General features: G+C 46.8%; 1 protein-coding gene across 1 annotated transcript in view; it reads right to left on the reverse strand.

Annotated features, from left to right (window-relative positions):
• The window catches only part of LOC144149597 (ATP-binding cassette subfamily G member 4-like), a 73,760-nt gene that overhangs the window by 17,529 nt on the left and 38,323 nt on the right, over positions 1 to 17,908 (reverse strand). Inside the window, exons 3-5 of the mRNA XM_077681236.1 lie at positions 16,707 to 16,838; positions 8,049 to 8,166; positions 1,607 to 1,796 (exon numbers count right to left, since the gene is read on the reverse strand). Coding sequence (XP_077537362.1) covers positions 1,607 to 1,796; positions 8,049 to 8,166; positions 16,707 to 16,838 — 440 coding nt within the window. The remainder of the gene's footprint in view (positions 1 to 1,606; positions 1,797 to 8,048; positions 8,167 to 16,706; positions 16,839 to 17,908) is intronic.

A 17,908-nucleotide genomic window follows, 5' to 3' on the forward strand; every position in this document is an offset into this window, starting at 1 on the left:
AGTGACACATATTAAAAAATTGACAAGTGCTTCTAAAGCGTCCCTTTATTGGGGGAGAATTATTTCAACATCAGAAATTAGTAGGCGGCTCTGTTTAAAAATACCTTCACCGATATAGAAACCTCTGTATTACTTTCAAGCGGTTACCTACCAGTTCGTCATTTTTAAAAATTTCCCAGCGAAGCTTGTGACATTGTGAAAAATTGAAGACAGCAGCCCAGTCGGGCCTTTGGCAGCCGCACCCGCCACCCCTTCACAAGCTTCCTGGATAGCACCTTCTTAAGCTTGTTCGGTCGCTAGCCATCGCCAGGTGCTCTCTGTTCGTCCCCGTGGGTACGCTCACCTCTCAAGGTCATTCGTATTACACGGGCAGTAGCAGTAAACTCTCATTTGGCGGTGCTGTTTCTCTGATACCATGCTTGCCGTACCTGGTTGGCGCTCAATCCGACCCCAAGTTAGCCTGTTTAACAGAGAATCTGGTTTTGCCAAGGCTTACATCGGTCGAGGCGTGGTAATGGGGCAGAGTGATGGGGAGAGCTCATAGATGTTATACCGTAAAATCCCGAGTATTATCCCACCACCGAAAGACAACCCACCCCTGTTTTTGGCACGATTTTCCATTTTTTTCAATAACACCTAAAGATAACCTACCCCTGACAATAGCATCATCCCAGCCGGGGATGACGCCCGCGGAAACGCGGTTAGCTAGCGTGGGTAGGGTGCGATAACAGGTCACAGGTCACAGGAACCTGAAAAGGTGCGGTATATCAACAGCCCTCCATGGATCAGAAGACGTAGAGCTTCATGAGCGGCTCGCTTCGGCGATCCCTCCTTCTGCTGCCCTGCCAACCACGTCGAACTCCGTGCGTGAGTAGGTGGTCGACCTTTTGTTTGACAGTGAGAGCGACTGTTCGTTCGATGGTTTTGACGACGAATGAATAATACAGTGCTAATAAACGCGTGTTCGTTCTTTGGCTGCGATAAATTTCTCAACCTTTTTTTACTGCACACCAAAAGTTAGCCCACGTCATATTTTCCCTCGATTTGCTCTCGGTGTTAGGCTATCTCTGGGGATTTTACGGTAGGTGTAATTTCATGCAGAAATTGGGTGATTCTCAAACAGGAACGTGCTGAGAATCTTTCTGCATTTGCAAAAGTTATGGGGTCCCCACAACAAGGTATGTTTATGCGTATCATTTGTGACCAACTATCTCCGGCAACTCTTATCTCCACTACACATATCAAATACTTCGTATTTGCGCATCTGGTCTTTTCGCGCAGCCATGTGTTGTGCACAAAGTCAACTACAAAATTGCAAGTTCAACAAGTCCCAAGATTTCCCAAAATGCGGGCCACATGCAGAAGTACAAAGAAAGCATGCCGTAAGTCTTTCTTTCTTTCTTTCTTTCTTCCATTACCAAGGATTGGCATAACAAGAGGAGTCGGGGGAAGGTGAGGGAGATGGCTTTCGGAGAGTGCTTAAAAATAATACCGCTAGCGTAAGCAGATTTAAAGAACTGTATATGTAGTTCAACCAAGCCCTCTTGCACTGCTACTGTTTAATTGCAAATACATTTTGTTGTCTTTAAAATGCAAAAATTCGTACCATGGCGCTTCGCTGCTTGTAGGTGAAGTCTGCAGGAAGCTTTAATTTTGCCGCGGCGTCAACTGTTTCGCGCACGGTTAGGTGAAGGAGGAGTTCTTCGCCATTGACGACGTAACTGCTTAGCTTCCGGAAGCTCCTGTCCTTGAGCGGTTGGCCATTTACGAACAGGTCTCCTTGGAAGCTTCTTGATCTGCGAATCGGAAAAAAAGAGCACAGCGAAACACGAGGAAGGGTTGTGTCACCACCGATAGCCCTCTAAAGCCTTGCAACCATTACAAGCAGGGGCGTTGCCCTCAGAATAGTGAATGCAAACGCGTTGATTCTTTTTCCCCCACTATACACCCCAATCGCCAATTAAACATCAAATATGTCGGCGCAAACCTAGGCAGTTTAAAGCCCGGCACCATAATGCCGCTACAGGCATTGTGTGACATGAACAGCTGGATCTCACACTCCACACAGCAGTTATCCAGGTAAGTTACTTTGCAGTTCCCATTGTAACGTTAGAGTGGCATAAATGTATGGAGGTAAATACCACTTTCAGGCTGTTTGCAGGATTTATCAGATGGGGCATATTGAGATGTCGGCGTTGAATATCCTCGGAAATATCGGACAGCCACAAGAAGTCTACATCAGCTCGACACCGGGCACGAGAATCTGGCCGGGAACGCGACGGCAGACGCACCGGCTGCCAGGGGAACACGCTCTCCGGACGTCCCCGTCGGGCGACCGCGCCCTGCTCGCAATTACCAGAAGCTATAGTCGTCCCGGAGCACTATCGACTGGGAAGAGAAGGTATCCACCACCACTCAGCAGAGAGGACGCGGTCCTGTACACGCAACTGCCAGCGAACGATTTCGCGCATGGAACCGTGTTACATACCATTACCCTGGTTCCGACGACTTGGTATGCGAATACTGATCCGTTACTAACACCCTACTACTTGGTGTGGGAGTGTGTGGACACGTCTGCAGCGCCCGTCGCCCAGCCGATTGAGGAGCAGTGGGAGGCGCAGCTTACAAGCCCCGACCCTGAGGACCAGCTCCGGCTTGTCGAACTGGCGAGGCGGACGTCCACGCCCCATTGCATCCCAGACAAGAAACGTCAGCCATTTCGGACGAAATATTTCGTTTGCTCCGATCATGTAGTTTATTACCACTACTACAATTCTAAGGGTACGGCGAGTAGCGAAGTTATGGAGCTTTTTGGGGTTTGTATTGCGTATTCCTGCCTATTTTTTAGATTGGCAGAAGCCATGAAGGTCGTATAGAGCACACGTCTAAGGAAAACAAACAAAGATGTAAACCATATTGTGTGGACTGTGCAGCTACATCCCTCTGAGCTTTTCACATAGGGCGACAACAAGCAGAACGAATCAGTTTCAATTGTTATTTTATTCATTTTGTGCCTATTTCGGCTGATTGCTGCATGCATTACGCGTAACGACGGCTACTTGTAAAGGAATGGTAGTCACTAGCGAAGGGAGTAATGTTTTGTTCCAATTCTGACGATAGCCAATTTAAATGCAGGCTATGGAAGCTCAAGGAGTACGCGTGCGGCGCAAATGGCAGAATGTTTTTTAAGTGCGAATGCACTTTATAAGCTACCCTGAATTCCGGCGACCGCCGTCCGTCCACATAGCAACAGCTGCGGGTGCGCGCGCTCCTCGTCTCCCTTGGCAACGGGGGGAGATGGGCGCGCGCTGCCTGGCCGCTGACATGGCACATACCCACGTGGGGGATTGGCCAGGAATCTCCTCGTCTTCCTTGGCAACGGGGGGAGATGGGCGCGCGCTGCCTGGCTGCTGACATGGCACATACCCACGTGGGGGATTGGCCAGGAATCGGGCGTGAGAAGGGCTAGAGTACTGACACGAAATTTCAAAGCTGAGATCCGCTCTAGCAATCAAGTACAACAACAACACAAATAGGTGTCTGTGAATAAATGCATCTTTCTTTCTTTGTAGTTGTGTGTGTGTGTGTGATCTCTATTTCGCGAACATTACCGAACCGCGCAAATTCAACTCGTGCATTCGCACTTTCACATTCTTCCCCTCGGGGAAATGCGGGGAAATTTTTTACATATTTCGTAGCATTTCAAGAACTATAAAGATGGGCATATGGGAGCTCCCGTATATAGAAATATATATGCTCGCATATATGAAAACTTGCACACATAAAAATAGAAATCTCGCGTGCAATATGCACTCCCGATCCTATGCTCTGCCAGTATTAGCAGGCTACGTGCGATTACTTTCAGGTGTTTTAAATTTGCGAGTGTTTTAAAATTTAAGAATTGACTTAAAAAATTATACTTTCGGGGTTGGGTCGTGTGGTTGTTTTTTTATATGGCTTTCAACCTGCATTACCTAAGCTGGAGTGGGTGTTTTTCCCCAGTTTCACTTCGCTTCTTTTTGGGGGCAAGGGACGTGGAAGAGGAAAATGGAAGAAATGTGAGTGCTATTTGCACTGTAGTCAATAAATGACAAATGTAGGGTAGCCGTTTTAGGGTTTTATATCTTCTTAAAATTAGTAAGTGGGGGGGTGGGCAGCAAAAATCGGGTGATTTTTCCGAAATGGTAATCCGGGAGAAATTGGCATTTTTTCCCAACCCTTACGAAACTGAGCTTTTTTTTCGGGTTAAATCTGCAGATGTACGGTACTATGTGATACACTCAGTTTCTTTTATTAATGGGTATCTCGAGCTTCTTAACTTAACTTGTTAAAATTGGTGTTGGTTTCAAGCTAGTATTGGGGGGGGGGGCGAACGTCACGGATTTCTAACAAAGACCGGGGAAAATTTGACGTTTCTTCGGAAATTAAGCGATAATAATGATAGTAAAAAGCGTTGATAACTTCAACGTACTGAAAAATTTTTTTTCTTTTTACAAAAAGCCCGTCATCGATTCTTTTCACACCCTTTTTACATACATTATCATGTCTCGGTCTCTATTCGATCCCGGTCTCTATTCGAGACCTGTCCGATCACTGAACGTGTCTCAGCTGGAAGAAAGTTCCCCCAACATTACAGCTTCCGTTAGAAAGACGCCGCAATGTCAGCAATTGCTACCCTGGCGCAGCGAGCGGTAGAGTCATGCCAAGACTTGATGTGTTCGAAAGCTTGGTTTGTGGTACTTGCTTTCAGCAAGTAGTGTTTTTTAACGGCGAAACTTCAGCCCACAATTTGGCAGATTGCTACTTTGAAAAGGTCCATTCGGGGATACACCGGGTTTAACCCGATTCTTATTCTCCTTCGTAAACATGTTCTGGGTGTGAAAATCGGGTAAAATCGTGTTTTACCCGAAAACGAACAACCCGATGTATATGACAGGACTACGTAGCAAGGACAAACAAATGTGTGCAAGTATTCCACAAGTTCGGATGTCGCGTCGAATATAGCGATATTAGATTCTGGTACTAGTCCAATGGCACAATCAGAAAACAACGACTAAATTCTAGAAGAACTGTTAAGTTGGTAAACGAAAAGGAATCGCTATTTAAGTGACGTGAGATACATAAAATTCTGCCTTGGTAAGAAGGAGAAATGCCTCGCTAGCACACGCACAATATATCCTTTTTAACAAGTTTTACGTGTAATGGGAACCCGGATTATCGCAGTGTGACCGCGCACGGTCGACCGTCCCAAACGTGCACCGCCGGCCATGATTGAAACGACGGCCTTTCCGCGGTGCTTCGGTGACGTGCGGCTAAACCGCAAGTTACCGGTCCATTTGGGCAGCGCTCCTTATCTTTTAGATGCAAAGCATCTCTTAGTCGACCCTACGTCGTCCGGCGTCCGCACCTCTCCCCCTACACTATAAGAAAAAGCAATAGTTAGCGGCGCCCGGTTTCGATCTCACAACTCTCCGGCAGCAACAGGAGGTACGTGGCGCTCTTCCCACTGCGCTACAAAACCGGGACAAGAGCAAGTGCTACAACTGCGCCTTATGTCCTTGACACATTCAAACTGCGTCAAGAAGCTACTGATACAACGAAGGCACGCGAAGCTGAACGTCAACGGAAACGACGAACGGAAAACTTTAGAGGATGATGTTGAATTTCCCGTCGGAAAGCTGTGGCGGGAAGCGCCACGCGCCTTGCAGCTCAACCACAGAAGAGGACGGAGAGGGCAAGCAGCTGGGTGGAACGTGAGCACGCAATAAGGAAAGACGAGAACCAGGAGTGGTCGATCTGGTAAACTCGGTATCGGTCTCTTCGCTGTCTCTACATTTCTCTACATTTCTCTGACTCTACATGGGGGTTCACACTACGTTCCCATTCGTGCTCCGATAAATGAAACAACATAACGGCAACACAATGGAACCTACACAGAACCCCTATGATGCTTCGCATCCTCCTCATGGTTCCCCACGGGAAGATGGTGTAATTTTTGGTATTGTAGAAATCCTCCCTCGTGCTTGTCTTTTTACATCGTGATAACGTGGTCGGACTCAAGCTCCGCTGGTCAACACTCTCTAGATGGAAAAGGCCAGGTACCTACTGACGTAGTGTCCTAGTCGCGGTTTCCCTGCACATGATAGGCAAGTTCATCTTTTTTTAAATATCATCTAATGTTTCTTTTATGTTTATACTGGACGTACGACAAACGATGAACTTGTCTAGCTTCACAATTTCCAACACCGAGATAAAGCTTTTTGTCAGGAAGGGGTTGACACTCGCCACTCGAAAAGCTGGCTGACAGCTCAGGTTTTTTCTCACGGACCGGCGCTTATTTTGTTCTGAACGTTTGGCACATGTTCTCAACTTATTATATGTTTATTTTAGGCATGAAACACCCTTCGCGAAACCTTTATTAGGCTCTTGTGCGTGCCGGTGGGAGACGGAGGGGGCAAAAGCTTTACAAAAATATAATTCACGGGCTGAGAGTTAGGGGCCCCTAAGAAAGTACAAAGCGCGGCTAATAGTACCTGTCTATAAAGGCATGCTGACGATGATTTAAACATTAGGCAAATTTTTTATGCCTGCCACTGCTGTACACGCTGAGTTTCATGCCTATAGCTGACAGGAATGCCTATGAAATAGCCCTTGAAGTAATTGAAAGTGAAACTCTTCGATCTCTATGCTTCAAGTATATGTGTTGTGAGGTATAAAAAAATCGTGCGGGACGAAAAATAGCAATGCTAGCCTGGGATATCGAGGCTGCATAGGGAAGAAGCAGGGCCGGAGTAGGGTCGTAGGAGGGGTCTGGAAAGCGGCGACGGAGTACAGCACGGGAAAAGGATATTCCGCAGCCGCACGGGCAACACAGCCTCTTTGAGGGGTAAAAGTACAGACTGGGACAAAGTGGAGGTTACTGGCGATTAAGAAAGAGCTTAAAAAGCTAGTTCCAAGTTCCAAGGTGCTGCCAAGGTGCTGGTCAAGCTTTTGAAAGTTGAAAGAAAGGTCAACAGGAAAAACACGACACGCTCGGCTAGACTGCCGCCTTCCAATTATTTTGACGTTCTAAGCATCCCCCGCAACTTTTGAAAGCTCGGCTTGTGAGAATATTAACTCTCATTGCACAATACTGAAGCACGTATGGTAAGATGAAAGCTGCGCCATTTAAAATATAGTATTATCAATGCGTCTAAAAGCAGTAGGGTAGCTTCTGTATGTTTTATGCAATGGAAAAATATTGCAAACCCTTCATATGGGCCATTCATTTCTTTACAAGTTGTAAATATCAGTTCTGTTTTTGGAAAATGCTAAATATTCCCTGAGATTACCAACTGTTCCAAGAAACGTTTATTAGTTTCGAAATCAACAGTCAGTGCTCGCAAACAACTTATAATTACAGCTTCTCTACCACTGCGGGAAAAATATTGTACCGCACATTTCACGCTCCTCGCATGACTGCCGTAAGTTCTGAGCTTCATTATGAATGTCCTATATGGTTTTAATTTGGCAACCATTTTGTTGAGTAAAGGCTAGCAGAAAAAGGCGCTCTCTTTTCTTGTACGACGTAGAGTATTGGTTAAACTTTTCTGGGCCGCATCAAATGCTTCAGGGCCAAAAGGTATTGCCGAAATTATTTGATGAGTGTAAGAAAGGTTTTTGCTCCAGCTTTCTAGCATAAAACGTTTCAGACTCGCTCGGGAAGTAAGCTTGTACTTTGAAATTTTGCGGCCTATCTCATTTTGGCATGACCTAAGAAATTTTCGCGACGACTGTACATTGTAGGCGAGAAAGTCGTATTACGTGCGCGGTGACGCGTAGCAGTCACTGCATTTAGGTACTCCCGAGTGGCGATTGAGTAACCAGCGTCTCTGCACTCCATCTTGTGTGACTACTTCACTTTAGCACTTTTTTGACCATAGCTGTCGCAGCTTTCTTGAGCAATCCGAGAACAGCTTTCGGGAGTACTGTATGGATCATTTCTTACCCCTGCACCTTGTATGTAACCAAGCAAACCTCTTTCTTGTGATCGGGCTCTCACAACTTACTGGAAACCAGAGAGAACGTTCAGAAGCGTCGTCTTGCCAGCTCCAGAAGGTCCGATGATTGCTGTCATCTCACCAGGCCTTAGGTTCCCCTCCACGTTGTGTAGAAGCTGCTTTGTACCTGCGAAGAGAAAGCGCCATGAGTGTTGAAAAGCAGAACTTACGTTGTCAAATACCATTCGTAATTTTCACATTGTAAACATGGTACATCATGGTTGATGGACAGTAAACGCGGACCAGGGGCGTCATCTCGTCACCACCCGCCGTGATTGTGGTGCTGAGGGCGTTGTGCCGCGGAGCCAAGAACGCGGATTCCATTCTCGACCGCGGTGCCTGCTTTTATGATGTACCCGATAAACGAAAACGCCTTTGTGTCGGGATTTCGGCGCACGTTTAAGACAACGAGGTGGCCAATATTAGTACGGAGCCCTCCACTAGGGCTCGCCTCATAGTTACGGTGTAGCTGCGGCGCGTTATACTCAACAATCAGTGAATCATTGCTTGCCTACTAAAGTAGTTGCCTCTAATTACGAATAGGTTTAACCATGTCCTGTCGAAGTCATTCTTTTAATGTGAGGTTATCAACCTCAAGCAAGCCGTAGCTAAAACGAATAAATCATACATGGGATGGAATAAGTCTTACATATTTTGGTCATTATCTTATACCGTAATGGTGATAATTCCTACATTGGAGAAAACTGGCGCAATGCCGTTCCTCGCAGCCGTTGGCAAGCTATATACCTGAGTTCTTGTAAGATTTTCGGCCGCACATATAAAAGAGTAGTCCCAGTAAAAGAAATTCTTGGGAGGGGCCATCAAGCCGAAATACAATTTCGTTTAATTTAGAAGAACTAGCCTTTCATAACGCATTCAGGAACATTTCATTCCTGATATGCATCTTTTAACCATCAAACGCAAGAATGTTGAAAAACCTCTATATTTTGAGCTTCAGTGACATATTGTGCGTGGGGGTGACGTAATGTGGACCAGCACTTAAAAAGTGGCTGACGATTGCAATACTCCCAAATGCGGAATTTCAGCTCAGCTGTTTAGCTGTTTCGACTGGGCTCAAAATGTCGAGGTCAAAAATGTGCAACAGACATATATGTACGGTTACAGGCCCCTTTTATTGTTCACATGTTACTCCTTCTTCAAAAAAACAGTATTTTCCCAGTGCTTGATTGTCAAGAAAGAGGCTTGGCGTCAGGAGAAATGGACGGATATATGTTGGACTTGCTGCACAAATGCCTGATTCGCAAAGACGATGTCCATGCAAGTATTTCGCCAAATGGCGAAAGCCCTGAGAGGCGTTATGACGGACAGAAACGGGGTTTTCGAGTTAGCGCATCTTGGTGGCCAAAGACCGTAGTGCGTTGGTGACTATGGCTGTCCGACCCGTGGTAGAAAATTACTCTTTGTCTTGAGATCTGCCGTAAAGTCCCCCACCACCAGCGTACATCGATGGGCGGATAATGTGAGGCGCAGGAAGTGCACTACGTCTTTGATGAGCCTAGTGGGACAGAAGAAGTTAACCACTACCAGCAAGACGATGTCTAACTTTGCGGCACACACCTCGCCAACTCCATCAAACGTACTAACGCTTCAAATGACATTGCTGGGAGACCCGTACGCAAGTAGATATCCTCTCCGGCAGCTCTGTTGCGGCCTGTGCGAGGCGCATAACAACCGCGTCAACGTCGCGCACCTCTGGATTATGGCGTCGGTGGCGCCGAGCCTCTGCTGGGGCGGCTCGTTCAGCGTTCAGCTGCAGCGGCAGACAGCATTTCGTATACGTTTCAGGAAGTGATTGCGCCATCATCGAAGGCACGACGGCACGCGTTACTCTGGCGTTATCTCGCACCGCGTCACCACCGCGAGAATAGAGAAATATTTCTCTTATGTCGGCGGGGATTCTACAGGTACAGGCGTCTCCTTTTTTCGCATCTAAATTGCGTAGGTGGGAGCTTGTTAAAGAACACACTATGAGCGGTACCACTGAGATCATGGCTTTCTTTTCGGCCTCAATAGAGGCCATAGTTTAACTGGTTATTATTTTTTGTGTTATCGCCCATGGTGTGAGCCTTGTCATGGCCACGACGCCGAGTATTCGAAATACCCAGTTAAGTAATCTTTATATACCAATATGTATTCTGGCATACAGTAGCGGAGGTCACGCGAACGCTTATTTTTTCGGTTTCAGAGCAGAAAGAGGTTTTCACTGACAAACAAAAACAGTATGTAGCATGTGGGCCTAAAGAATTAGGAAGTAGGACCTGCTTCCAACCGAATTTTAAAGAATATGCACTTCTTTTGCGCACTCTTTACAACGGGAAAAGCGGGATGATTAGCCGGGGGGCGTTGGTTCGGGGCAAATTCCATTCGGCGGCAACGAGGGCTCTTTCGCGATATGCCCATTATCGACAGGTCGAAGAGGAACGGCAGGGCTATTATCCAGCCGATACACTTCCAGGAATGTGGGAACAGCTGAAGGCAGCTGAGGGCAGCTGCCCGTCGGGAAACTTTTGAGCAAGGTGAAGCTTACGTCTATGCCACGTCACTCTCAGAGCATACCTCCCTGAGCAGCCACGCAGCCTGCGTGGCTGTTGGGCACGTCAGGTTGTTTGTATTAACGCGGGAACACGGTGCTACGCACGTGGTTGACCTTCCGTGACTCACTTCTGCTGTCGGTGTAGTATGAACGCCCCAGTGCAAGAAACGTCGCACCTGCTCTCCCGCTTGGCTCTTGGCCGGTTCGTTACTTCCGCATGAGATCGTGAGAATCATGTGGTAAAAGCGAACAGAATTTCTTTTTGAATTATTCAGGAACGGCATTTAACAAAGCGAAGATTCCTGAACTCAAACTGAAAAGATAACCTGACAGATCCATTTTAATACAAACAAAGCACTGCGGGTACATCCAACAGAATTTACGTGACATTTTATTTAAAAAGAGAACCGTACGCAGTTTTCACCAAACATAACCTGGCAGGCCAGCTAGGCCAGGTTTAGGTCATTGCTAACTTTACGTTCAAGCATCGCTTCTATCTCTTATGTCTACGGCGATAGCCGCGGGCTGTTGGCACCGAGGAGTTGCGTCGTAGTTATTCGCGTGCACTCTGTATTTTATTATTTGTTTGCATTTATTCAACGTTAAGAGACATTACATAATAGAGGGAGGGGGGAGTACATGCAGTCTGGTACGGATTCATAGCAAAGTAAAAAAAAAGAAGTTCCCAGTGCCGTCACAATAAGGTGATTACGGAATTGAAATTGGGGCAAATTTTGAAGGACAGTGCAAGTTTCATTAGGTGAAAAAACAAGAACGCAAAAACTCGCCTAAGGCTAAGCCAGCAAGCACACCTGTACACGCGTTTCCACGCGAAGGATCTATGTGAGGATCACCTGAATTACCCCGATCCAGGGGTTGGCGGCGACGAACGAGGTTGCGGATATAGATACCCCGGTTTTTATAACAATACTTGTGATTGGCGTAGTTGCGCGAGATCTCGCTCCCAATAACCGCGCGTCTTCGAGAAGAATCCCTACAACTTCCCCCTGCGGCTTGCTTCGGAGCCAAGCTGGCGATATTATGAAGGAAAAAGTTAACTTGGAGGAGACGCAGAATTTGTTTCAGCCACAGCCGCAACTGTAAATCCTGCTTTTGACAATGACGAATGTGCGACCTTAAGATTCACATCCTAAATCAAATCGTTCTTCACTCGAGCTCATAAATACTCGTGTTTGCGTGAAGTGTTTTCTCTAAAGGTACGCATTATATATAACGTTTAACCGGAACTCGCCTATTTCGATCTGACGGGGAGCATTAATCCACCCGATTCCGACTGTAATTATCGAATGGGGCATTATAAATGGTCGTATGAGCTTTAAGTGCAAGCTATAATTAACGACGCGGCCCATTTAATCTGACAGGTCTAGTCTTCCATAGATGGTTGCGTAATGGGCTTTTCGAGTATTGCGTTGCTGCGCCAGAAGGCAGGAGGCCATTTGAGCTCTTACGCCATCCAAATGGCGCCCAACGAATCCTAGAATGACGCCTTTTCCTGATATGTTGCAACCCGTGTAGGGAGTATTATAGACGATAGACTTTCTTGGGCTACTTAAACCGATGAATTTTGGTCTGTCCGTATGTCTGTCTGTGACTCGATTCAGCCACGCGGACAAAGTAAAATTGATATTGCGCAATAGTCTTATACAGGGTGTCCCAGCTATCATGCACCAAGGTTTAAAAAAAGGGAAATTGCGTAGCTCGAAGAAAACCTAGTGCATAATGTTTGCAGTACTATGAAGAAGCGGAGAGTAATTTTTTCGTTAACGAGACCTAATTAATTAATTATAATTAATTATCTAACTCGAGAAATACTGTCCAAATCACTAAAGTGTCAATGAGGCACTTGTAGGTAACCACGAGGGGCATCTAACTACGCTATTTTCAGCGACGAACTAATTGCGTACTCATTTATTTTGACTGATAAAGGAAACCCGCGAAATATGAAAAATACCGCGTGACGACGCTTACGCGCGCATTGTAAAGCAGCGTCCCCAAACAAAGCTGATTGAAAGTAACTGCTTCGCGTTTTACCCGCCCGAAGAGACAGCGCATCACCTTGATAATAGCATGCAAGGAAGGAGCAGCAGCAGCAAGATTCGCGGGACGCGTGTGCAGATAAGGGACAAACTCGGTCGCGATTTCTCCTTTCTTTCTTTTGTCTATTTCATTCTGGCTAACTCAGAGGCAGCCTGTTTGAGGGCGTTGCTTTAGGGTGCGCACGGAGGCGTCGTCACGTGGTATTTTTCATATTTCGCGGGTTTCCTTTATCAGTCAGAATAAATGTGTACGCAATTAGTTCATCGCCGAAAATACCGCAGATAGATTCCCGTCATGGTTACCTACAAGTGCCTCATTGACACTTTAGTGATTAGGACAGTATTTCTCGAGTTAGATAATTAATTACAATTAGTTCATTAAATCTCATTAAAGAAAAAATACTGTCCGCTTCTTCACAGTACTACAAACATTATGCACCTGGTTTCTTTCGAGTTACGCCTTTACTCTTTTTTTAAATCTTGGTGCATGATAGCTGGGACACACTGTATACTCACAGCCATACGTAAACGTCTAAGCCCGGTTTATACGTTCATACTTGTCAACTTTGTTGAACAAGAACAAAACATTACGCAAATATATACAGGAAATTACTACACAAGGGATATTTACAGTGTTCCTTTACTAAAAATTCGTGGATGCTTGGTTTTCCGACAGCAAATGACATTCTACATCTACTGCAGAAAACCGCCGCCTGCTGTTTCCCGCGCCACTTCCAGGCGGCATATGAAAAATCACGAGGCACCAGTAACGAAAGATGATGATGATGATGTCCTCAAAGATCGTGTTAAACAATGAAATTTTTCTTGAAAAAAAAAGCCCGCTGATAGTTTTGCCCGTTACTGGGCGGTGGTCGCTGATGGTAAATCTATCTTCTCTTCCCCACTACCCAATCCTTTTCCTGCCCCAAACACCTTTCTACCACTACCTCAACCCATATTTCTACCCCTTCCTCTTCCTTTTCTCTACCTGCGATATATATGTGGTGCAGGCTGGGAACCTCTTTCCCTCTCACAATCGCTCACTCACCCACAAGGGGGGATTGGCCAGGGCTAAATCGGTTGTTCAACTAGCTAAATTCCGCGTTCTGCTTGGAACGCATGTGGAGCACGGCCACGCGGTTCTATAGGTATCGGGCGGCCGTTGTATGGCGCCACCGTCACTTCAGCCAACAGCGCCGCCCGTGGCGAACCGCTCGTCAGTGGAATGCCGGTGGCGGTCAGCGCAGCGTTGCTGTGCATGGCTTTCTGTCGTTCTGCTGTGGTGCGGCTTCCAAAGCGTAGATAACCACAAGGACTTCTTTCAGATCGGTAAATCTTGAGCGTGGAGGTGGCCTTTGCGAGGCATGCCTTGTGTGTGATTTACGCCCTTACTCAGTACTTACGAATAGCAGACGACGCTCAGGTTATCATTTATCTCAGTTTATCTCAGTTTACCCTGGAATCATTTCACCGCACATTTCCGCTCACAACACCACCAAAACGTTCAAAGTACCGAGGTAAACACGACAAAAACAACGGGAGGCTGCGTAGCCCAATGCACCGGCTCATTCCACTAACGAAGGGAGCGCCGAGTGGTGGCGCCACCCGTCCAGCTGCCCGGTCCCTATAAACCTTGAAGTCGGCCGCCTCGATTCACACGCGTCACCGCCGTACTGCACAGCTGCATCGAGGAACCAGGCTTGTAGCAGTGGAATGCGGTAAATTCAAATCGCCTTGACCAAACCCTTGGTGTTTTTACCCTGGAATGAGCGCGGCGGTACAAGAACAGCATGAGAGTTGAGCGGGAAAGCAAAAGGGGGCATTTCCTTGGCAAATGCCTACCAAGACTACCGCCTTTTGACGACATTTGCAACGAAAAGAGCAGATACGCGGCCAATTTTTTTCTTGCGGGATGTTCCTCGCTGCGTAGATATTTTGCATTCGACACACGGTTACCATGTGGTGTCGTTAGCTGATTCTTTCTGTGCTCCTCACGCGTTGCAAGCCCCACATGCCTAGACGAAGCCACTTGTAGCCCGCATAGTACCGGAAAGCGGCGAAGTAGTCGCAGTTTACGTGGAGATGTGAATCGCTTAAAGGCGTTCGCCTAGTTTTACTTCATCGTCCAAAATAAAGCGACAGCTAATCTACCAGTGTTCGCTTGCCGGCAGAAAACTGTTCGTTTTAGTTGGCACAAGCAAACTCGTCGCCATTCTCTGAACGTGTTTTGCTTTGTGACAACCCTATTCGCAGTTTCTAAGACACGGATTGGGCTTCACCGTACCCGTAGTTGACTTCCCGGCACACAGCTTCCTTCTGCGGGGCAGCGTAGCAAGAAAGAAGGACAGCAATCGGCTCGCATTTCGCTGCCCTGGCAGGCTTGAGTGGCATCACCCCCGCGAACGACGTATATCGATGCCGCTGTTTTATGACCATGGAGGGAAAACGTGCGCTGGCTTCACATTTCCGGAATGTGCGCTCGTATTTTTGACAGCATTTCTTAAAAGGGCTTCAATGCCAATTTAGTGTTGTACCTCTACATGTACGCGGTCAACAGCCTTTGGAATAGATAACGGTTTGCTGCAGGATACGCCGGGAAAGTTACGGCGTATAGGCGGCTCCGATGTCTGTCAAAGAATTCCCGCGGGCGTGCCTATGTTGGCGCAATCGTTATGCGTGTACAAGGTATGGCGGCACCACGAAGATCTTCCGGCGCGAACCCTGTACGAGCGAACGCCTTAAATTTGTATACAGGCGATACACCGAGGTGATGCGAGCTACAGTGGCAGCTGTTGACGATAATGATGAATATCCTCCGATCATACTGCATGCAGATAATGTAAATTGTTCGTTAAAGTTGTTTAACCCTAATGCTGATGCTTCACCCTTTTTCATTACGATGTTAGCTACAAATAAGGGACACAAAGCTCCAGAGCAATTATGATAAGCACCTGATACCTTCGTACTTCGAAACACTGCCCTTAGCTGTGGTCATACCTGAGGCGGATTAAGGATGCACACGCGTTATTTTGAGCTTGGCCAACTGCTTACTATGAACAACAGTAAATTTGCCAAGTACAGACACTACTGCTCTGTTCCCGTCTATCACTGCCCGGCTCTCCCCACCAGCCCATCTCCCTGTCTCTTCTGGCCGTTGACGCCCTGAAATTATTCAACTGGTTTGCTTTAGTACACAACATGCGACCTTTGACTAACCCTAACAAGAAGGACGCCATTCCCTGAGAGCTGTCATATTCCAGAATTGGACTTGTGCCACGCAGTCAGCCCAGGAGGAAAGTAGGGGCGCCGCCACTGCTTGCCGCCGTGCGCACTAATTTGTTCTGCCTAACTGCTTCTTTATGATTAAAACCCACGTACGGGATCTGAATTTTGTTAACGTGACTCGCTCCTAGGCTGCGTGATCAGAATAGCGTTGTCGCGGATCTGCTGCCTTCGCTGAAACAGAAGGGAGTTGAAGATCACCTTAAAGCGAAACGGTGCACATGTGCCTTTGAGTTACTCAGCGGGTAGTGTGTAACAGCCTATTCTTCGCAAAACAATATACTGCAGGGCGCTCTGCAGGAAGCAATTACCTCTTCAGTAAAGCCAGTTTTACCTTAGCGTTGGCGCTCAGTTGGCGCTATGATGTTCAGTTCATGACATTCACAAAGCCGCTACTGATTTCGTTGACGGTAGTTTTGTTTTTGTGGTGACAATTCGGTGTCCAAATATTGGCAGCCGTAATTTGCTTTACATAAGCCGACTGAATAGAATTACGTTTGAGAGATGTTGCATATTTTTTGTTTTATATGGCTAGCCTTTCAGTGTTGGAGACATAGACATACCGCACCTTGCAAGCGCAATTGTGATACTATTTGCGGAGCGTGATAACGACAGCGCTTCACAACGTAGCAAGCGAATACTTATTCAAGATTCATCAAGAGGTCCGAGTCGCTGAGAAAGACCTTAGTGTGGCTTTTTGGACTGAAAGTGAGTTAGGAAGCTTAACAAAGCCGCAGAGGGTTAGAAAATCACTCTTTCAACACGTTTACTGACCTTTCCCACTGGGTACCTTGAAGGTGAGATTCTTCCAACTTATGGCGGTTGGCGTCACAGTTCCATCGACGGCACCGAGTCCATCCGTTGTTTCCGCTGGCACAATCCGAGGTTTCATCTCCACAGCCACGTCTGCAAGCCCAAGCAAAACGGCAAAATGTCTATTTGATACTCACCGTCTTATTTGCGACCCTTTATTCTCTCGTATTGGTGACTTTTTATTCCGCGAGACCATTATGCGTTTGTTTGAACCCTCTCGGCCTTGGCGTCCTATATTTAGGGCATCAACCAAAAGACTTCTAACGATTCGGGACCAAAACCTAAACAGCTAGTTTTCAGGTAAATATTTCCTAAACGGTGCCCCTTTCTATAACTCTAACCATAATGTGTTTTTTGCTAAAGCTGAACGCTAGAAAGAGGGAGTCATTGCAGTGAAGGCCAAGCTGACCTTACGGTGACCTCAAGGACAGAAGTCCTGGTTTGATGACACGGCTGTAAACCTGAATATATTCGCACTACCAGCATTGATTGATTGTGGGGTTTAACGCGCCGACGCAACGCAGGCGATGAGGCGCGCCGTAGTGGAGGGCTCCGGATTAATTTTGACCACCTGGGGATCTTTTTCGTGCGCCGAAATCTCGTACACACGGGCGTTTTTTGCTTTTCGCCTCCATCAGAAAAGCGGCCGCCGCGGCCGGGAATCGAACCCGCGACCTCGTGCTCAGCAGCACTACCAGCATTGTTTTTTTTTGTGTGGGCTCACTGCTTTTTAAAGTTTGGGAAAACAAGCCAAAGAAAGTTTTATTCCGTAAATTTTATTTTTAATTGCCTGATGACACAAGTAGATGTCATGCTTGCGAACTGCTAATTACTCGCCCCAAAAGTTCATTTTAGTTTAGAGAGAATTTTAGCTTAGAGAGGAAAAAATTCAGGACTGGAATGCTTAATAATTAAGGAAAGGTACTGCAACTACAGCTATCATTCTGCAAGCAAAAGCAGATTCTGCGGGCTTTGATCCAGCACCAGTACGGGAGGAAAGACCGGAAGCTACAAGGGGAAAAATTGGCCTCGTGTCTGCTCCTTTATTTGCAAATGTCGACAAAAGACGGTAGTCTTTGTCGACATTTGCCAAGTAAAAGCCTCATGGTGGGAAAAGCGCTACAATAATGAGGCAAGCAAGTACACGGGACAAAGAACTACTA

The sequence above is a fragment of the Haemaphysalis longicornis genome, unplaced genomic scaffold (assembly GCF_048455015.1).
Source record: "Haemaphysalis longicornis isolate Haplotype H1 unplaced genomic scaffold, Haemaphysalis longicornis Haplotype H1 scaffold_8, whole genome shotgun sequence".
NCBI lineage: Eukaryota > Metazoa > Arthropoda > Arachnida > Ixodida > Ixodidae > Haemaphysalis > Haemaphysalis longicornis.